General features: G+C 37.3%; 1 protein-coding gene across 2 annotated transcripts; it reads left to right on the plus strand.

Moving 5' to 3' along the window:
* Window positions 1-977: 977 nt before the first annotated feature.
* LOC126627365 (cytochrome P450 704C1-like) lies at window positions 978-22,520 on the plus strand. 2 transcript variants are annotated; one of them, XM_050296846.1, is made up of 7 exons: window positions 978-1,025; window positions 18,461-18,744; window positions 18,930-19,145; window positions 21,012-21,305; window positions 21,436-21,756; window positions 21,899-22,102; window positions 22,213-22,520. In XM_050296846.1, exons 1-7 carry the CDS (start codon window positions 1,001-1,003, stop codon window positions 22,393-22,395), a joined length of 1,527 nt encoding a protein of 508 aa, XP_050152803.1. In that variant the 5' UTR covers window positions 978-1,000; the 3' UTR covers window positions 22,396-22,520. The 2 variants fall into 2 exon arrangements, with proteins under 2 accessions (XP_050152803.1, XP_050152798.1); XM_050296841.1 differs by lacking the exon at window positions 978-1,025 and having other exon boundaries at window positions 18,353-18,744.
* Window positions 22,521-23,270: the final 750 nt, after the last annotated feature.

Here is a 23,270-nt window from a genome sequence, read left to right on the forward strand (position 1 = left end):
TTTTAGGCGAAGGAATTTCGTAACATTAAACACCTCCTCCTAAACGAAGGGCCTAATAGCCACTTAATTACTATTAAAGCCTAATGACATAAGAATATGATACCATCCTATTGCTATGACAATATCTAAACGAGGAAAACAACAACAATAAAGTCTTATCTCATTAAGTAGTGTAGCCTATATAAATCACAGAAACGCACTTGGTTTTACGCAAAATCTTCCGTTGTTTCAAGTACTCCATGTCTTTTCTTAGAATCTTTTTTCAAGTATTCTTAGGTCTTTTTTCTACCATTTTTTGCCCTAAACTTCTTTAACAAAGAAGATAAAATTAATTAAATGAAAACCACCAAAAGCAATGTAAGTAGAAAAAATGTGTTGCAAACAAAAAGTCACCGGCCTTGCTTTCCATTAAACGTGTCAAATCTTGTTCCTTACTACCACAGAGGCAGTGGCAGAGCCAACATGGGGGCATTGGCTGCCACTGATCCCAATAACTTCAAATATCTCGCTTTTGAATTTTTATATAACCCCTATAATAATTAAGGCAAACAAAATTGAGAGACTATTTACTAATATTTTTTAATTAAGCATACCAAAACTACAACTTTCCGAAAATAGGGAGAGCTTTTTTTAGTGATCAATATTGTAAAGAATGCACATCATATGGAAAATCAATGGTCGAATGATAACTTGGTTGTATACAATGAAAAATGAATGGAGATCAATGGCTTAATGATTACTTGGTTATATACAATGAAAAATGTATTTGATTTTATTGATAATGACATTGTAATACAATGTTCTAAAACATAAGAACATATAGTTACCAATTATACATGAAAGTATATTTAATTTTTGGAAGCTTCTTATTCATGACCCCATTAATGTAAATTCCTGACTACGAGGCATCCACACACTCTACAACAGTACTCTTCTATAATATATATAGGTACTACAAAGTGTTTCTATACGTACGTTCTTCACCATCCTCCCGAGTGCCATGGATGTTCTTTCCTTTCCTTTACCTCTTCACATAGCAATAAGTTTAGGAGTAGTAATTTTAACCGCGCTTGTGATAAGTTTAGCGGTAGTAATTTTAGTAACTCTTCTTTTATTATCTAATAAGATCCCGTACTATAAATATAAAATTGTTGTAGGTATAATTTAATGAACAATTATGGAGGCCAGAAAGAGAGAGGGTGCGGCATAGAGAAAGAAGAGAGAGATGTGTAATTGTGAGGTGTGTTCTATTCCATCCCATTGTGCCTTTATTTATAGTAGTAGGGAAGGTGAATGTCTTACCCCAATAGGTTTACAACTCTAATAGGATAATATCTAGTCTAAGAGATATGATAATATCTTAGATATGTTAGAATTTACACAATCACATTCCTAATCTAATAAGACTGCAACACTCATCCTTAAGTATGTAAATACTCAAACAAATGACGCATCAGGTCTTCAGCGATTAAGTAAGTACGGTTGATGAAGTCGTTGTCACAATGAGGGAATGTGAGTCTCAAATCAACGGAAGAATGCATAAAAGGTAAAACTCACAAAACTTCGCTATAGCAAAACCCAAGGTGGGAGAAAAAACCCATAGACTAAGGAAAAAAGCGAGAAGTTGCATTAAGTCAAAACTATACATCTTCTGGAGGCAAGTAGAAGAGCTCACAAGGGTATGACCAACCAGGATGGGTGCCTCATCAAAACTTAGTTAGGTAGCAAAAACCCAGTGGAAAAAATGCTCCTAATTGTAAGAAAAAAAAGTACATTAAGATCAAGTGAGTATACTTCTGGATACTCTCCTTGAGTTTGACAAAACTTCCAAATGAGAACTACAAGCATTGTATATGAATAGTTAGGCATACCAATTCCTCAGACAAGCTTCTGGAAGGTTGGCTTCGATAATGACGTCGTGTAAAGGTCTTCAAAGTTGTCTGGGATCGACTTGCATGACTTCAATCTCCTGATGCTTTGTTGATGTAGACGCAATATGCCTTGGTGTTGACTACGTTGATGTATCATGTCTTGGTCGGGTCGATACATGCGGCATAGTCTTCATGGATCGTCATTGGGACTTAACGATGGATGAAAAACGACAAGTACTTCGAATATGCTCAACAAGAGCTCTCAACATTGTCTCACATGTGGCGTAGTGAAGTAAGGTGAGTCTTGGAACAAGTCAAAGATTTCGCAACTAAGGTTATATCGTGGACCTCTAAGATATTGCGATGTCCTTAACGGTAAAGACATAACCATTTGGGGATATGCTTTGTGCGAGTTTGATAATAACCAGCATCAACGTAACAAACAAGGCAAGCATTATTCTGAAGATCAAGGGGGTTGGATCCGCTCGGAATGCATTGGAATTAGCCCAAATCTGTAGTACCTTTCAGGGTAGCGGAAAAAACGTCTTTAATACCATTTCAATGATTGCGTGTAGGCGCGGTGCTGCATCTTTATCAATAGATCAACAGCGAATGAGATGTCATATTTAACGCAATGAACTAAGTACAACAAAGCGCAAAGTTGAACTTAGATATAGAATTTCGGATTCCATAACCTTTTGAAGGGTCTCACTTGCATATAGCTAATTGAATATCATAGTTATACTCAAAAGGGAACACATTCGGGGTGTAGTTCTACTGGTAGACCAAAGTACTGTCAGAACAACACTTGAACTTCAGGTCAAGGCATAAACGAGTTTTCCCAAGATCCTTCATCTCAAATTCCATATTCAGATGCGAGGCAGTTTTCTTAAGCTCTTCTAAAGTTTTAGTGAGATTCATGTCAACGACATAAACTGTAACTCTAGCAATTCCAAATAATACTTCGTATTTTAACACGCAAGGGCGTAATTCATATCCCTAACTAATCAAATAATCACTTAGACGAGTATACCAGATATGTCGGTTTGCTTCAATTCGTAAGTGAACGCCTTAAACGAGTTGAGATGATGTTCCGTGGTTTGGAACTATTTAAACCAGTCCATGTAATTCTTCGGGAACTTACATGTAAATCTCCATATCAATATCCCTATGGAGAAATACTAACCATATTCATAATGTTGTAATCAATCACATGACATTTGAGAGAAACCTTGCATCATAAGGCGTGCATCATTCATCTCATTACGCTTCCTTTCCCACTTGTAACACAATAGGGTTACCTTGGACAATGTAGGAACAACAGGTCCAAACACATTTTGGTAAGGAATTTAACCTGGATTGTAATTTCGGTTGTCCAATCAGTTGTACATTGTCACTAATCAACGGAACACTGTTCGATATCATCGCTTTCATTTAAGTCTGTAGCTACCATATAAGTGAAAACATTATCGATGATAATCTTATTTTAATTCCATTATCTCATCCAAACTAGTATACTGGACCAAGAATTTCAAGTTTCAGGAGTAATTTGGATTAATATCATGAGATGGAAATCATTTGAAACGACGATCAAGTATGGATTCATTTTGTGTCATGACCTTCCTCTTCTAGGAAAGTGAATCATATGAACTGAGTGATCGGTCATGCTTCAAGCCAAGACAGATTAATTGGATATCCGCCAGTGTACCGGACAGTCTAACAAGGGCAGCCAAACCGTCCAATAGGAGTGGCACACCCTTCGGGGATGTTGACTCAACGTTCGTTAAGTACGTCTATCCTTGCAGACATGTTTGCAGCTAGTATATGATCTCGTCACTTTAGCTAGATCAGAGGAATGCGTATGAAGCAACATTCTGAAAGCTAGAATTCATTGCACTTGCTTATCACACTTGTACGATACGGGGATCGAGATGAGACATAGTGGGCAACGTCCATGCAAATTCGCGTCGTTCTACAAGAACATTGACATTCTTATCTCCCCCTAACGGTGGAAAGACTGTTTCATTGAAGTGACAATCCGTAAATGAACGGTAAAAAGATTGCATGCAAGGGCTCTAATAGAGTTATTATGAAGGAGAATTATAATCGACAAAGATTCACAACCTTCTGTGATGACCTATATTGGTACGTTGCAGCAGCGCAACTTGGCACATGGAATGCACACCCAAAATGCATAAATATGAAGCGTCAAGTTCGTATCCAGTAACCAACTGTAATGTAAAATATGATTGGGTGAAAATGGCCTTAAGGCGGACCAACATAGTTGCGTACAAGATTGCATAGCTATAGTGACACATCCCGGCTCGGGCCCCCACCACATCCCTAGCTGGACTCCACCGTATCACGATATTGTCCGCTTTAGGCCCCGACCACGCCCTCAAGGTTTTGTTTCTGGGAACTCACACAAGAACTTCCCAGTGGGTCACTCATCCTGGGATTTCTTTCACGCGAACTTGCTTAACTTCAGAGTTCCGACGAAACTCGAAGCCAGTGAGCTCCCAAAAGGCCTTGTGCTAGGTAGAGATGAGAATATACATATAAGGCTTACATGATCCACTCCCCTGGGCGATGTGGGATGTTACACATATGCAGAAACCGAAATCTTGGTGTGTTCACTAAGGTTCAGACGATCAATTAAATTGCGCTTTATGATCACTTTGCAAGTTGTTTTGGGATGAACATAGGAATTCGATGTCCAATTATAAACCCAAAAGACATGCAATACTTTATCAAAAATTGTCGATATAAACTCTCCGGCATTATCTAGTCTTCCAGACTTTATGGGATAATTAAGGTGGTGATCCCTTAAAATTGGCCAGGAGGTTTAGCAACAATGTGTGTGTGGACAAATATGTGACCAATTTGCCGACTCATTAACCAAAACCATAAATATTTATATGGTTCGTATTTTGGTTGGATTAGTCCACATATATTCCCTTGAATCCACTGTGAAAAGAGGGCCATTTCGTATCTTTGCTAGGGATGATTTGGAAAATCAAATTCCCTTAACAAGCAGGCTTGGCAAAGTGTGCTTGTAAGCACAATATCCTTACTTCGGGTAAGGAGATGCGTCGTGGCATCATTGTTCGACCTAAGAGCCCCAAATGGTCATGCCAAAGCAAGTAAACTGCTCGAATCGCCCGGCTCCATGCCGGCCACATGTGGCGTGTTCCCAGTTAGAAGATAGCCCATTGGCCCCAAAGAAAAGCTTCAGGCTCATTTTTGGAGGTGGTGCAAAGATATTCAACTCTATTTTCTTCAATGGTTTTATTTATGATCATTGTCATCTCGAATATCCTTAAAACCCCAACGACGTTCTTCCGGAACAGTGAGAATATAAGGTTTCTAAAATGGTAATGTAGTACCTTTCATACAACGAGGAGCATGCAAATGCTCTTAATCAGGTTGGATAGACCTGATGTCATTGGTAGAGATGTGATTTAAGTATAAAGTTAGTGTGCGTAGTATCGCATTCATCCAGACAACTAACTTTTCCACATTCGTACCTAATCACCGGTTTAATTGAATTTGGTCACATGTATATAAGAAACATGATTCAATTAACTCATTTTCGAGGACAAGATCGATAAGATTATCCATAACTAAACAAACACCAAACTTGAATCCAATAACATGGAAAGTAAATGGTTTACTAAGATGGATTCGGCCAACATGGCCATTCATGTCAAAATTCTGTTTTTCCAATGATGATTGGTGGAGCAAAATTAATCTCACATGTGGACTACGAGAATGGTACTCCTCAACGACATTGGTAGAGGCACGAACAGGTGCATAACCAATATCTATTCTATCAAGATGGAAGTAGATTCTGTAGGGTTAAGGTTTGAGAATATTATCCCCTATTCTTGAAGTTTTAGGTTTTAGGTGCCAAGGATCATGTTTCGGGTATGATGCCACACCTTGGCAGGCCCTGATTCTACCATATGTTGTAAAAACAAACTCGAAATTGAATTGTGAGAGATAGACCTAGACTTGGGTTCGGTAGGCTCTAGTCAAAGTTGAAGGGGTTTGTTCGGTAGGCCTCTGCCGAAGCAAGTGCGGCATAGAGAGATAAGAGAGAAATGGGTTGCAGCATAGAGAGGGAAAAGATAGATGTGTAATTGTGAAATGTGTTCTATTCCACCCCCATTGTGTCTTTATTTATAGTAGTAGGGAAGGTGAATTTCTTATCCCAAAAAGATTACAACTCTAATAGGATAATATTTAGTTTAATAGATATGTTAGAATCCCATAAAAATATCTTATATAATATGACTGCAACATAAACAACAATATAAACACATTCGAAGACAATTTTTTAAAATGGTCCATCTCTTTTCTACTTTTTTATTTTATTTTTTTATTCTTGTTCTTACAGCTTCGAATCGTAAAGAATATGAACTTTTGATTAAAACGTTGATAGGGTTTTCTGACAAAATGATAGATATATACTTGATAGGGTTTTCTGATTAAAATATATTTCACCAAGTGGGGTGTGCCGGTGTGGGGGTTCATGTCTCGGTCTTAAGGGCTGCATGAAAAAATAGACGATAAAACATTTTTATTAACCACATTTACAATCTTTAAGGTTAGGTGATTTTTTATTAGGACAAGGATTGTCTGCCCTCCTAGTTGTGGTGCCCTCCTATTTTGTGCTGTCACGGTTAAGTCACGTCAATATTTTATATTAATTTTTTAATGAGATAATAAGATAAAAAACAATAAAAATATAAAATATTGACGTGGTTTAACCGTGGCCGCACAAAATAGGAGGGCATGGAAGGGCACCACAACTAGGAGGGCAGACAATCCTTGTCCTTTTTTTTAACCACTACAAGTGGTCTAGTGGTTCTTGCCTAGTTGGGTTTGCTCCCCAACCTACGTTCGGACCCAAAGCTATCAAAGTGGTCAGGCACTGTGCTGCAATGTACGGTTGGAGCATTGCACATGCGCCGGAAGGAACGCATAAAGGAGGTAGGACACGCTCCAACCCCCAAAGGCAAACCAACTAGGGACGATAAAAGAAGCTAAAACAGCAGCCATAAAAAGAGATAAACTACCGAATGATAAACGAGACTACACTAGAGGCGTGGGAAACGGGTTGTAAAGAGACAGGAAGCGCATCTCCAGCCCGGGTTAGGTGGTTTTTAAAAGGGGTAATTTGTTTAAAGTGCTACTAAGCTCACGTTAATGTCTTATTTCTCCATCAATTTTGAAATGATAATTTGATTGACAACTTTATCCTTGTGTAAAATGACCTTCAAAGACTTAAAAGACCAACCAATCATGTATTGCCACATCATTAGTTATATTGACAAAAAAACCTAAAATATCATAAATGAGAAAAAGAAAAAGCATTGGAACAATTTGGATACCTGCCATATATTGAATTTGGAGGAGTTATGGAAAAACCAGAGCAACACCAAACCATGAGGGTTGAGGTTTTGGGGGTGTGGGTAGTGACGGTTTTGAAATTATGGGGCAGCTGGTGATATTTGGAGGTTCATGATAATCAAAGTAATATCTGAATGGATGACCTATGATTTACTAGAAGAGCAACTGACCTTTTTTGGCGAGAGATTTCCTTTGAGTAAGAAATAGTTGAATTCTGGCTTTAACAAAGAAGACTTACTGTTGTGAAGGTGGTCACAAAGGGACAAGGATTGTCTGCCTTCCACTTCCGATGCCTTTCTGTTTTGTGTGGTCACGGTTAACCCACGTCAACATTTTATATTATTTTTTTTATAAATATAATAAGATAAAAATAAATAGTAATATAAAATGTTGACGTGGCTTAACCGTGACCACACAAACAGAAGGGCACGAAGAGAGCACCGGAAGTGAAGCGCAGACAATCCTTGTCCATCATAAAGACCCCGCTTTCAAGAGCCGAGGAGAAGCAGGTATGGGTGTTCAAAAGCACGACAACCCATAATCTTCCACGATCACATTAATATTCGTTGTATAGGATAACATTAATATTCGTTGTACAGGATAACATTAATATTTCTGCAAATTTTATCAAGTAGTATTAAGGGAAATAATGTACCCCATTAAATTTAGGAAACTTTAACGAAAAGCACCTGGTACTGTTCACTTTAACGAAAAACCACATTTTTACACTAAAAAGTCAATCCTGGTACTATTCACTTTACCCTTTATTTTGTCCTTATCATTAAAACTCAAAGTTTTCAAGCCCTTTTCATTAGTTTTCCTTTAAATTTATTATGGGTACAAACAAAGACAGTGAACCCATGAACAAAAAAAGTACCAGGAAACATAAAAATTGTACGTACCCAACAACACATGAATACCAAATGATCTCTCGTTTTCGAACCAAAAAAAAAAAAAAAAACCTAACCCTAAAGATTGTAAATGTGGTTAATAATAATGTTTCCTCGTCTATTTTTTCACAGCCTTTATGACTGAGACATGAACCCCACATCCCCTTTCCGTGCCCTCCTGTTTTGTATAGTCATGGTTAAGCCACGTCAACATTTTATATTATTTTTTTATATATATATATAATAAGACAAAAATAAATAGTAATATAAAATGTTGACGTAACTTAACCGTGATCACACAAACAGAAGAGCACGGGAAGGGCATCGGAAGTGGAGGGCAGACAATCCTTGTCCATCAAGTATATATCTAACAGTTTGTCAGAAAACCCGATCAACGTTTTAATCAAAGGTTCATATTCTGTACGATTCGAAGCTGTAAGAACAAGAATAAAAATAAAAAAAAAGCAGAAAAGAGACGGACCTTTTTAAAAATTTATCTTCGTACATGTTTATACTGTTGTTAATTTAATTATATTTATGACAAAATTATCCCTGTTATTTTGTTTATATTATTTTCACTTAGTTGTGAATTTTTTGTTTGAGGGGCTTTATAGTCCAATTATTTTTTGTAAAGTCTTAAGACACCAAACTCTTATTCCGATTTTCTAATATTATTATTATATATATATATATATATATGTGGGTCCTTTACCAGACAGGATCCTGATTTTGGTTGAAAAATGAGGATGGCACGGTGAGCCGTCTAATCTCCTTTAATGAGATCGTGCGGTTAGGCTTTAAAGATGCATTTATTGTATTTCTTGTTCTTTCTTTTCGTCCTTTCCTGTCTCTGCCTCACGAATGACTAATCACAAACCAGCGGTTCAAATTCAATCAAATCCCAATCTTTCCATCTCTTCCTCGCGTGTTGTTTCTCAAATTCAGATACGGGTTAAACGATTTGATTTTTATTTTTTTCTTTATAATTTTCTGGAAAAATGGGTTCAAGGAATTGGGATTGTTGGGTTTTCCAGTTGGACATTTTCTGGAGAATGGATATGGTTGTCCTCCTGCCTGATTCAAATTGCACCACACCTTTTCCTGAATTTTTTTAAAAGTAAACTAATGAAAAATGTTTGAAAATTTTAAGTTTTAACGAGAATGACAAAATAAAAGGTAAAATAAATAGTACAAGAATTAAGGGGTGTATTTAATTGAGAATGTGAGAGATTTTAATGAATTTTTATGGAGTTTAATTGATTTGTAGAGATTCCATATAAAATTTTGATTTAATTCCCTTGAAATCTCATGGAAATATGTGAGATTTGTGGATGCTTAAAATACACTACGAAATCTCTCCAATTCCATCTAATTCCTCAACTTTCTCAAATTCTTTAAAATCAATTTCTAATTAAATACACCTGGAATGTTATAAACTTCTTTAAAATTCTAATTGAATACACCCAGATTTCTAAGGATTTTAATAAACTATCTTAAAATTCTAATTGAATACACCTAAAATTTCAGAATCATTTGAAATCCTGATTGAATACCCCTAGATTCATTAAAAGAATTAAAATCTCTTAAAATCCCAATTGAATACACTCCCTAAATTTTTAGTGTAAAACTATGATTTTACGTTAAAATAAACAATAATGAAAGCTTTTCGTTAATCAATTTCTGGGCAGCAGCTTAGGTTCCTCAAGGACTGATATATAGGAGCCAAAAAGTAAGGGAAAAAAAAAACCCAGAAAATGAAAACTGTGAACCCATGCTAATCAGAATCAAATGAGTTTTCATCTTTGAGTTTGTAAAATAGAAAAGAAAGAAAAACCAAATAGTTGAACCCTTCAAATCGGAACACAGTTGGCATTACCTCTAGAATTTGAAAAATAAAATTCGAATCGTTGAACCCATTCTACAGATAACCCCAAATCTGTTGCTTTCGTGGTTGGATCGATTGAAACATTGGCTTTTCATCGACGAGAGCTGTCCAATCTCTTTAATCAGATCGTGCGGTTGCAATTAAACTCGAATTTTACATTTCTTTTCTCTTTTTCTCCGTTGCCCTGCCTCGCCAAGGATGCAAAGCTAAAACAGCCCAAGTCCAATCGAACCCAAATCTTCTTCCCACTTGATCAGTTTTGGGTTCTGGAGATTGGCTTCAGTTATTTGGCCTTGGGTATCTATCTTCCCATCTTGGTTCTTATTGTACCTAGTAATTCACTCTAGGTATCTCATGATCTTCTCATGAATTATGGAGTTTTTCAATTTTTCTTTTGATTAAGTTATAAACAAATTGATGTACCACTTTCATACTCTTCTCCAGCACTGCTTCTGATCCGATGTTTAAGAACCGTTTGATCCTCCACAAGAAATTAGCATAATGATACATAATCATTTCGTTTCCTTTATCGAAAGCATCAGAAAATTGGGTACCTTCTTCATTTGTGCCAAATGGTGTCTAGCTCCATACCAAGGAGAATTTAACACTGAATCTAAGGCTACTTTAAAAAACATATCCTTTTCCAAACATAACAAATTAAATGACAATATTGCTACTGATAGATGTTAAATTATACAAGAATTCCATGTCAAAGAATTGATAATATTGCATGCATCCTACCACCTGCACATCACAACATGTGGGGTAAGATGAAAATTGGAGGACGTATGTGGCTAGCAGTGATTGTTGCTCCGTCTATGTAAATCTTAGCAAGTGTAACGAACTAACAACTTGTGTCTTTGCTAGTGTCCCATCATTCGTGTCTGACGTGACTGGTAACGATCAAGCCCTCATCTAATCAATTTAAAGTGGAATCCATAAAATCTAACCAACCTTTTGAGGTTTGGAATCTATTAAAACATTAATTATAGATCTCAAAAGGTTGGTCAGATTTATGGATTCCACTTTAAATTGATTAGTCGAGGGCTTGGTCGTTACCAGTCACGTCAGACACGAATGATGGGACACTAGCAAAGACACAAGTTATTAGTTCGTTACACTTGCTAAGATTTACATAGACGGAGCAACAATCACTGCTAGCCACATACGTCCTCCAATTTTCATCTTACCCCACATGTTGTGATGTGCAGGTGGTAGGATGCATGCAATATTATCAATTCTTTGACATGGAATTCTTGTATAATTTAAAATCTATCCGTAGCAATATTGTCATTTAATTTGTTATGTTTGGAAAAGGATATGTTTTTTAAAGTAGCCTTAGATTCAGTGTTAAATTCTCCTTGGTATGGAGCTAGACACCATTTGGCACAAATGAAGAAGGTACCCAGTTTTCTGATGCTTTCGATAAAGGAAACGAAATGATTATGTATCATTATGCTAATTTCTTGTGGAGGATCAAACGGTTCTTAAACATCGGATCAGAAGCAGTGCTGAAGAAGAGTATGAAAGTGGTAGATCAATTTGTTTATAACTTAATCAAAAGCAAAATTGAAAAACTCCATAATTCATGAGATACCTAGAGTGAATTACCTCGAGTCATCTGACTAGGTCCTGTTTTGTCTTGGATTAATGGTTACTATTTCCCAACATATGTATATAAGATCATGTTCCATTTTGCAAATATTTACAGTAGGCAAAAATTATATTTGTGAGAGTGGTCAGCTATAAGCCTTTAATAACTACTAGCCTTCATGCACGCTCGTGCATTTTTTGAATTATGGCATACTACGTGCGACTTATATGTTTTAAATGTATTTATATGCATAAATTAACAAAAGGAAAGTCAAATATTTGAAGTAAATGAACCATTTTAGATCATGCTAGAAGTAACCTCTCATAAACCAATTAAAGCAGCTGAATTCACATAATAAAATCGGTCTTTATAGAATTTACATTAAGAATAGAGAAAATAATATTTAATAAACAATTGATTGAATCACATAGGTTCGGGAGCAGACGTGGTCCTTGTCACCCCAGACGGTTTGATGCCCGAGCCGGCGATCATTCTAGGCTTTAAAGCATCCAACAACGAAACAGCGTAGGAGGCACTACTAGCAGGCATCCGAATAGTAAAAGACTTGGCGGTGAAAAAACTCGCAATTCATTCTGATTCCCAGCTAATCACTAGCCAAACTACTTGAGGCATTTCAGACTTACACCCTCACTTAAGTTTCGTGGATAGACAACGCTTACACGGATGTACTAGCTGGCCTAAGCTTCGCCCTTAACCAATAACTCAAACGCTTTATTCTGGTGGAGTATCTAGACAAGCCAAGCATAGAGGTGAAGCCAGCAGCCGAGATGTCACATCTTAGTATAACTCCAAATTAGAAAGATTCCACTATAGACTACCTGGTTAATGGCACACTCCCCATGGAAAGATTGGAGTCTAGAAAGCTCTAAATAAACGCAGCATGCTACTACATAAGGAACGATACTCTCGTCCAAAGATCCTACGCTGGACCACATTTCCTCTGCCTAGCGCCTCCCGACAACCTAAAAGTTCTAAGATTAATTCACGAAGGCGTTTATGGAAATCACTCCGGAGGTCGATCCTTAGCATAGAAGGCTCTTAACGTAGGCTACTACTGGCCTACCATGCATCAAGACGCTAAGGAGTTAGTGCAAAAGTGCGACCGCTGCTAACGCTACAAGTTGGTTCCAGCATTGCCGGCCAGTAAGCTACACCTACAGATGAGCCATTGGCCGTTCATGTAGTGGGCAATCAACTTGGTATGGCCAATACCGCCCGCTACTGGGGGCAAATGCATGATGATTGTGGCAACCACTTACTTCACCAATGGGTAGAAGTAGAGCCCAAGACAACCACAACTCAGACGGACATAAAACACTTCATATGGAGGAACATCATTTATCGATTTGGCATCCCTCAATCCATCGTCACCGACAACGGCTCACAATTCATGGGCAAAGATTTGGCGACATTCTTAAAAAAATATGGCATCAAGCAGCACATGTCCACACTAAGATATCCTCAAGGCAATGGGCGGGCCGGAGCATCCAACAAGATGATTCTCGACTGCTTCAAGAAATCCCTCACCAACAAGAAGGGAAAATGGCCAGACGAACTCCCCGTATGTCTATTGGCATATCGCACCACCAAAAGATGAGCAACCGGTGAGACTCATTTCTCTTTGGCATTTGGCTCAGAAGCAATCATTCATCTCAATGTCATCAAGCCAAATATCACCGTTATATTACCAAGCATTGAGCACAACAGTAATGAGATGGCCACAAGCTTAGATCTGGCATATGAGAAGCGTGAGCAGACCATCACCCCGCATTGCAACCTACCAGCAACAGTTCCTCTCCAGCTACAACAAAAGGGCCAAGATTCTGCAGTTCCAGCCTGGAGATCTAGTCATAAGAAAAGCCTTCATCATTGCCCGTAGAGAAGGCTTCAAAAAGATGGATCTCATCTGGAAAGGTCCGTATAAGATTAACAGAGTAGGCGACAATGCACCCTCGCCACCATGAAATGACAAAGAGCAATGGAACGCCTATAATCTGAGGAAGTACCATGTGTGACCTCCCGCTACATCAAAGCCCGAAGACTCAAGCAGCTCGACAGGTACCACCTCACAAGCTGAGGATTATCCAGTTGTTATGCAGTTTCTACCTTACAACTAAGTTCTTGTTTGTTTCACTCGTTTCTCAATGAGGAAATTAGAAGTAATCTACAACTTGGCTCGGCTGGATGCTTACAATAACTGATCCTTTAATAGAAGATCGAGCCCTTCTTAGGGACTCATCGCAGGAATTGAGCCCCCCGAGGGACCAACCATGCTTTCTAGTGTGATAGAGTAAACTAATTACTCTTCAGTGCGAGAGGGTAAACCAATTCCCCGACACCTATATGGGTCAGCTCTCCAAGACATGAGAATAAACTTTACACTTTGAATATCCAGACGTGGATAAGTCAAGCTGCCCTAGTATAACTAGATGCATGATGGCTTGCGTAGGGATTCCTAGAAGTAGCCACAATGGTTTTTTTCAAGGCTTAGCTAACTGAAGGATTTTGGGTCTCTTGGCCTAATCCGTGGGGAACCAAGCCCTAGAGATGGAGGGGGCACATTACATAATACATTCGATGGACGGCTACCTTGGAACCCTAATATTGCTACCAAGTGCACTAAGGTAGCTTACAGTTTCCAGAAGACTGCCTACGGCTTGCCCTTCGAGCAATAAAGCCACTCTAGACTTATACAACCGCATATTCTTGTGAAAGGTTAAACAAGCTAGCATGCGTATATGAAGCTTTATTCACTACCGACATGCTACTTAGTTGATAAGCTTCACCTCTGCTAAACGCGGAATGACCTACACCAAGTCCTAAAGTGTTGTGATACTTGCTATGCAACCTACGAAATTGGAGAAAGCCAAGGTTAACAAGTCACACAGACTTGTCTGCTTCTGTAAACAAGGCATCCGGCTGCCGACCTTATGGCTAACAACTTTGCAAAGCTCTACACCAACATCTATGGCTGCATCGGCTATGCATGTCTGTCTGCTTACTGAAAAGTAGCACGCTTGCCACTGGTCTATAAAGTCTAAAGGTTAGGGCATAAACAAAAGAAACGAAGATGGAGAAAAGCGAAGGAAATAAGTTTATTAAATTTTCTAGCAAAATTGATAAACGACTAGTAAAGGCCGAAGGAGTTCAAGCAAAACAAAAGCAACAAGGAAAACAAAGAAAATCCTAAAGGTTACTTAAAAGACTACCCTTTAGCAGCTTGGACATCCCACGACTACTCGGCCGCCACACCTCCAGTAGCCACAACACTCTCAGCAACGGCATCATCTGGCGCTTTACCCCCGACTGTTCCAGCTTGGGCATTAACCTCTCCGACTACTTCACCAATTGAGGCCTCAAAAGTAAAGGCCAGCAAGCCTTTCGGAGATATAGATAAAGTTTCAAAGTATTCTAAGCAAACTCGAAGTCAGACGGCCTACCACAGAGATGATCTACATAACCCATCTTGTAGAAGTCGGCCTAACTCTGAACAAGTGAAGCCTCGAGCCCAGCCTTCTCACCTTTTAGTTGCTCGTTCTCCTAAAACAGACCAACACGGACGCGCTGCAGCTCATCCACTTATTTCTTCAAACTTTTGTTGATCTTCAACGCACCTTAGCGTTCTAACACTTGGGGTTCAAGCCTATCAACGACCTTCTTGAAGTGGATCACTTGGTTATAAACAGCGATCAACTCTTCATCCTTTGCATAAACAGCGGAACAAAGCTCAAAAATAGCACACTTAAGATCTTGAATTTGAGGTATGTAACATCCGATCTCATTCTCTACACTTTCATACTTAACTTAGATTGCGTCAAGCTTACTTTTCAAGTCAACGATCTCTTGGTGAGCGATCTCAAGCTGCAAAGAAGTGGGGGCAGAGATGTTAGACCCCTTCAAAGCGACGAGCTCAGATTCCAACCTCTTGATCTTCTCAGTAGAATAATGAGTTTTGGCTGCCACAACCTTTACCACCTCCTTGGCAGCCTTGGTATCATTTTGGTCATGAAGCATGGACTCGACTTCCAGAATAGTCGTCTCCTGCATCATGGAAAATAGGGTAGTCTTCCTATACTTGGTCGAACAATCCCTTTAACGTCATTGACAAACTTGGCATAAACGTTCATGTCTTCAAGCAGATCTGGTTTCAAAAGCACATAGATCTCAGCAGCCTCCCTAGAATCAGGCTTAGTGGATTTCTCACAACTGCCCACGCGAGTAGTCTTCTCCTTCCTAGCTGGCGAATCAGTCACAGCAGCAGGGGGAGTGGGCCTTGGCACCACTTTAGCTGTAGAGTCCACCTTAGCTTCCAACGGATGTCTTGGTACAGACTTCGGCACTAGGGGCATAACATGACCTTTGCGCTGAGCAATCCTATCACCAATCGTACTAGCCATTCTCGACATGGCAGACACCATAGGCTCAGATCTAGCAGCCTTATTTTTTCCTCCTATTGGAATAAGTCATGTCAATCACATGCCTCTCGACAGTAGGCGAACCCTCACGAGCAGCTGAGGAAGTCTTCAGTTTTTCTCAACTGGCATCTCTTGAGTAGGCCACCTTCATTCATAGTAGGCTTCACGACAGCGATTAGACAAGCCAATGCATCCGCCTTGATGCTCTTTACCTCCTCTTTCGGGAGCAGCCCACATTTCTCCTAACGAAGAAGACTAAGCAAACAACGCAATTCACGATACTCAGCATGGGAGCTCAACCCAGCAGGACATGAGCCATGCGGCTCGCTTAGCATTGTGTCCTAGCGCCTCAATCCGCGACCCCAGTCGCATAAGCTGCCATTGGCTCTAGCCAAGCTGAGCAACCCAAGTAATGGTCTCTGCCACAACACCTCTTTGACCTATGTAAAGCCGACTCCTGGCCCTTGCCAGCCAACATGCAGCACCACCCCAACAGCTGCTCCGCGACAGCACTATCCAAGAAGAAGACAAGGAAAATTAAATTTTTCTTACCTCGATACAGTGCGGAGAAGACGAAGAAAGCAACGAAAAACAACCTTTGCACAGGCAAGTGTAGAAGATTGCTAGGGGAGAGGGACAAATATCCTCTAGCTCTCTCTCTTGTAGGGTAGAATAAATTACTCTATAAAGTTGATTTAATAACCCACTTAAGGTGAACTTAAATAGGCTTTGAGAGAAATTTATTTCCTTTTCTTAGAAGGATCTAATTTCCAAGTAAATAAGGAATCTACATCAAAATAGGAAACAATTTTATGTTTCCTAAAGCAAGAAGATCTCTACACCCGTTGCCCTTTCCTGCAAGCAGCCCAACATGTGTGGGGGCATTTGTGGAACAAAAAATAATCAAGAGGTGACACATGGATTTTTTGGTGAAAATGACAAAATTACCCTCAAGGAACACTGAAACTCCCATGTGCAAGTAGTGGACAATCATTCCTCAATCAAGTCAAAAGTGTCAAAAATAGGTATTTATTTATAACCTATTTCATCCATCCTCATCATATCTTCTCCACAAGGTAACCCCCAATTCATTCCTCTGTTATTATATTAAATTAGCTAATTAATTTATTAATTTATTATTCCATTAATTAGCTAATTAACCACAAATCAAGAACCTAACCCACAAAACCATCCAAGTGGCCGATCCTTCCCTTCCCAAGGGGGCCGGCCACACCCCTATATAAACCCTCATATTCTCTCCAAAACTCAATTTCAATTCTCTTGCAAAATTCTCTAAATTCTCCAAACATTTTTTCCTCAAAATTCTAACTTTGGCATCAAAGGTTCTTCGGCCAAACCCCCCCCCCAAATTTATCATGGGCCCGTGAGGCTCTTGGCGTTGACCTAAGGTGTTATTTGTTTTGTAGATGCAATTTTGTCAAAGAACAAGGAGGAAGAAATTTACATCCACAAGTATTCTTTGTACGTCGGTTGTCTCCTCCATTATTCTTCCCTGCTATTTACTAATTTCGAATAGGAAAAAATTATGAACCTCAGATTAAAATCTTGATAGGGTTGTTTCGACAAAATGCTAGAAATATGGTCGTTGTTTATTCAAACTGAATGAATAAAAGATTACTTTTTCGGTTACATTTCATAATTAAAAAATATCTCATAAGTGCTATTTGGTATGGGTATAAGACCATCTTCAACTGAAGGGTCCAAAGGGCCAGAGGGCCAAAAATAGCCCAAAAACCGTTTCTAACCGATGGCTAGGCCAAAAGGCTCATGGACCCCATTGGACAACAAAGGGCCAATCGGCTGGCCCAACTCAACCAGCCTCGGGCTGGCCAGAATTTTCATTATTCATGTCGGTTATATCCGACAACATTGTATTAATTCCTGTTGATTATATCTAACAGGAATGGTAGGCATTTATTTATTCATTTTTACAAAATTTAAAAAAAAATTAAAATTCTATCTTTTTCCTATAACTTCCTAAGTCATTATACAACATTAAACGACCCTTTGGTCCTCGATTGGAGACGGTATTTTGTGACATAGCTAAAACGAGCCCTTTGGCCCTCGGTTGGAGATGGAGGCAAATATGGCTCTGTACTGTTCATTAAAATATTAATATCTTGGAGGGTCAGATGGCTAAAACGAGTCATCTAGCCCTCGTTCGGTTGAAGATGGTCTAAGGTTTTGAGGAATTGAAGCTGTCACTTGTCACTCGTCCGTCACCGGCCCTGCTTTCCATTAAATGAGCCAATCTTCTCTATATTATATATAGGTAATACAAAGTGTTTCTGGAGGTACTTTCCTCACCATCCTACCGAGTACCATGGATGTTCCTTCCTTTCCTTTACCTCCTCCCATTGCAATAAGTTTAGCGGTAGTAATTTTAACTGTGCTTGTGATAAGATTCCGTGCTAGAAGGTTGGGTGCTGAGAAAAAAAAGAGATACCATCCTGTCGTCACAAATTTCTTAAACACACTCATCAACTTCCCTAGGCTGCACCATTATATGACCGAGTTTGAACACAAACACAAAAGTTACAGGGCTTATAATGTTCTCATAGATTACATTATCACCACGGATCCTGCAAATGTTGAATACATCCTCAAAACAAACTTTGCAAACTATGGCAAGGTATGCTGTCTCTGACTAGTTAAATGAGAAGTTCATGATATTATAAAATTTCAAAAGTATTTTTTTGATTCTTTGTCGCGTGTATATTTGAAGGGTGAACATCTTAATGATTTTATAAGGATAATATTTATGTTAATCACCATAGTTATCTAATAACAGAAGTTCCAATTCCTGACCTGCTGCAGGGTTGGTACCATTCCGGCGTTTTGTCAGATGTTTTAGGAGACGGGATCTTTGCTGTGGACGGAGAAAAATGGCTGCATCAAAGAAAGGTAGCGGGCAATGAATTAACCACCAAAGTTTTGAAAGACTTCAGCAGTACAGTCTTCAAAACCAATGCAGTAAAACTGGCCCGGATAATTTCTGAAGCTGCAACCTGCAACAAAGTAGTTGAGATCCAAGTAAGTTTGCCATGTAGAATTAGTTCCTTATATATGTAGCATGATTAGTATTAGTTCCATATATATATTAGGAGTTTCAGAAGGAGATCCCACGTCACAATAGCAAACACATGTTTAGTTATCACCAAAACCTGGAGCACTATGCAATGAGGGTTAAATAATTGGAACCGTTTAGTTTTTAGATCTCCATCCAAGAATTAACCTTGTAAATTAAAATAAGGGCTCTTTAGAGAAAGGCCCTTGAAACTCCTATTTTCCAGACAAAAACCCACCTAATAGTAAATATTCAAATAAAACCCAAAATTCAAATAGACTACCATGTAGACAAATATGTAACCAATTATTACAACATATTTACAACTTATGCCACAAAACCCTAATTATGTCAATAAATATTATTACTCATCCTAATTATGATTAGCAATTAACCCCATATGGAATATTTTCCTTTCTTGTATCATAACTATTAGTAACATGTATATATAAATACTAATTTATCCATATTCATAAACAATTATGGGCACATTTTTCGTATGAAAAAAGAAAATCTTTTGTATAATCAATTATTTTCCATCAAATAATATTGTTTGATAAAAAAACAAACCAATTAATATTCTTTATGTTGTAGGTAAATTATTTTACATAGATTATTACATACATTAGAGATTTTTTATTTGTTATTATATATGCGTGTTAAAAATAATTTATCTATATTTATATGTAAAATATAAATAAATTAATTTTGAATCAAATAGCATTTATTTTGTAGGTAAATTAAAGTTGTAGTTACATTATTTTGGTCAAGTTAAATAGTGCCTAAATTATTTCATAAAAACTAAACCAAGACAAGTTATCGCCATTAAAATGAAACAGTAGATACATTCTTTTTTTTATTTGATTAAACAATAGGTAAATTATATTGTAGGTACATTATGTTTGTAAAAAAAAAAAAAGGAAAATTGAAAGTAGTAGATATATTATTTTTAACCAAATTTCCTTTATTTGTAGGTGAATTATTTGCATGCAATATATATATATATATATATATATATATATTGGGCACATTTTATTCCTAATATATATTTGTGCAATGATTCACCTATATTATTATATAAAATATAGATCAATTTTTGTTGAATCAAATAACATTTCTTTAACTTTATAAGTAAATTATTTTGCATGTATTATTACTGGACAAATTTTATAGTGCCCTTTCAGATTTTCATTTGGGTAAGAAAATGACAAGATTAAATTAAAATTGTCAAATTTTATGCAAATTTGAAAAACAATTACAAAATCTTAAGGAAAGTATAACATTAGTGCTTTTTTTTTCCAGAAGCATTAACATACAATTTGTTATGATATATTAATATGCAATGATTTTAAACACATTTTCTTTTCATTAATCCCTCCCTTCAAATATGCATAGAATTTAATGTATTCATTAAAACTGTAATTAGGGGTGTTTTAGGCATCTAAAAAATGCAAAATGTGTAAAGGCAAATAGAATTAATGAATTTGCTTATGTGGAGCCTAGTCATTGGGTTTTATTCATGTAAAAAGACTATGTCGGGTTTTATGTAAAGAAACTTGAGTTTCAAAGGCTAAAATCATATTTTCAGTTAAAATAATTAGAATCCAAATAGTTTGATTTGATTATCTTTACAAACATTGTCTTTTAAAACATTGTATTCGTCTATTTATGGACTAATGATTTTGAGATGTGGATAATTTTGCAAATATAATTATATTTGAATGAGGTTCCTAATTCCTGTATATAAATACAACACACACACACACACACACACACACACACACACATATATATATATATGTAATTCTTGGCGTTTTCTTTTTGGGACGAAGGAATTGTTTATGAAAGCAACCTTAGATGCAATCGTCAAGATTCTGCTTGGAATTGAACTAGACACCATGTACGGAACAAATGAAGAAGGTATTCGGTTTGCCCATGCTTTTGATGTAGCAAACGCAATGACCATCTATCGTTATGTTGATTTCTCCTGGAAGATCAGAAGGTTCTTGAACATTGGATCAGAAGCACTGCTAAGGAAGAGTGTCCAATTGATAGATCAATTTATTTATAACTTAATCAAAAGAAAGATTGAAACAGATACTTCATCAGAAGATGAGCTACTGGCAGTGAGTAATTAACCTTCCACTCCATGATCCGTTATATTAATTCCAAAATGAATAATAAATTTAGTATGAGCAGTATTATTGTAAAATAAATAATAAAGTTAATAGTGTGAATGACTGGCAATATTGGCAGTTAAAGAAGGGAGACATCATCTCAAGGCTTTTGAAATCTCCAGATGCCGATCCAAAGTACTTGAGAGACTTGATCCTTTGTCTCATTGCTGCCGGAAGAGACACAACGGCGAGCACTCTTACGTGGTTTATTTATATGCTATGCAAGCATCCTCATATACAAGAAAAGGTTGCAAGGGAAGTTAGAGAGGCAACAAATCTGAAAGACAGTTCACGCATTGATGAGGTTGTTGCCACCCTTACTGAAGAAGCTCTTGAAAAAATGCAATATCTACATGCAGCTTTGTCTGAGACACTCAGGCTGTACCCTTCAGTTCCACTGGTAATTAAGTACTTATTATCTAAAATTAAATGCATGCACAAATACATCAAACATTTCATCAATTTTCTGTATTTGAATCGTTGCATGTTACTTTTTAAGTATATAACAAGTTACTTTGTGCGATGCACGCTGTCATATATAGAACGCAAAAGTTTGTTTAGCTGATGATACTTGGCCAGATGGATTTAGTGTAAAAAAAGGAGATTTTGTGGGATTCCATGTTTACGGAATGGGCAGGATGAAATATCTATGGGGTGATGATGCAGAAGAATTTCGACCAGAGAGATGGCTAGACAAAAATGGCATTTTCCAGCAAGAAAGCCCCTTCAAATTTACAGCTTTTAATGTATGTAAGAAAAAACATGCATGTTGATTAATGAAAAAGTATGCACAAAGGATGAGATTATTTCTGAAGAATTTTGATATATATATATGTGTGTGTCATTCACGTTACAGGCTGGGCCAAGAATTTGTATAGGAAGGGACTTTGCCTATAGGCAGACAAAGATCATGTGTGCCACACTTGTAGGATGCTTCAAATTCAAGCTGAGTGACGAGAAGTGGGTGGCTCATTACTTGACCAAGATCTCCCTCCATATCGACGGGGGACTTTATGTGCATGCCTCTCCAAGGCCTTAAACAGATGCCTCCTTTCCACCCCCATGCAGTTTGCTTAATATATAATTATCAGAATATATACTACTGTATTAGATAATAAAAGAAGAGTTACTAAAATGAAGCCTTCTTAACGTATTCGATCATAATCATGTATGTCCTATGACAATATTGTTGAATATTTTAAAAATATATATATAATAATATATTATAAATATAATAATAATATATATATATATATATATATATATATATATATATATATATGGGGATGTTTGACGGGAAGTTGGGTCATTGACCCAACAATTATATCTTTTCAAATTAGCATTGTAACCTTTTGCTAATATCCAACGGTTGCTGCATGTTTTACAACATATATGATCTTTGGGTAATTGGTGTTTGTATTAGATATGTCCATTGGACATAATGATGCAATGTGCTGCATGTTTTACAACATATATGATCTTTGGGTAATTGGTGTTTGTATTAGATATGTCCATTGGACATAATGATGCAATGTGTTGTATCACATGGTGAAAAGACATACTCAAATCAAAGGATGTGTCTAAAGGGTGTAATTCTCTCTATATATAGTGGTAACATTAGTAGAAAATAATCATTCAGAAATTTGTTGTCTACATAATTTCTTTGCTCTCTTTTCTCTCTTCATCACATTCATACAATTTCTTTCTAGTTATTTCTAAGGGAATATAATTCGGTTTTGCTAATCGAATATTCCATACTTTGTTGTATCCTGGAAGTAATTTGCCAAGAACCCTTAGCAAACTCATTCGAGTGGGGGCAAATAACACTTTAAGGAAACGATTCAAGTCGTACCTCAAAATCATTATTCGGATTATTCTCCATATTTCTATATTTAATCTAACAATCTTAAAGTG

This window comes from Malus sylvestris, chromosome 1 (assembly GCF_916048215.2).
Source record: "Malus sylvestris chromosome 1, drMalSylv7.2, whole genome shotgun sequence".
Classification (NCBI taxonomy): domain Eukaryota; kingdom Viridiplantae; phylum Streptophyta; class Magnoliopsida; order Rosales; family Rosaceae; genus Malus; species Malus sylvestris.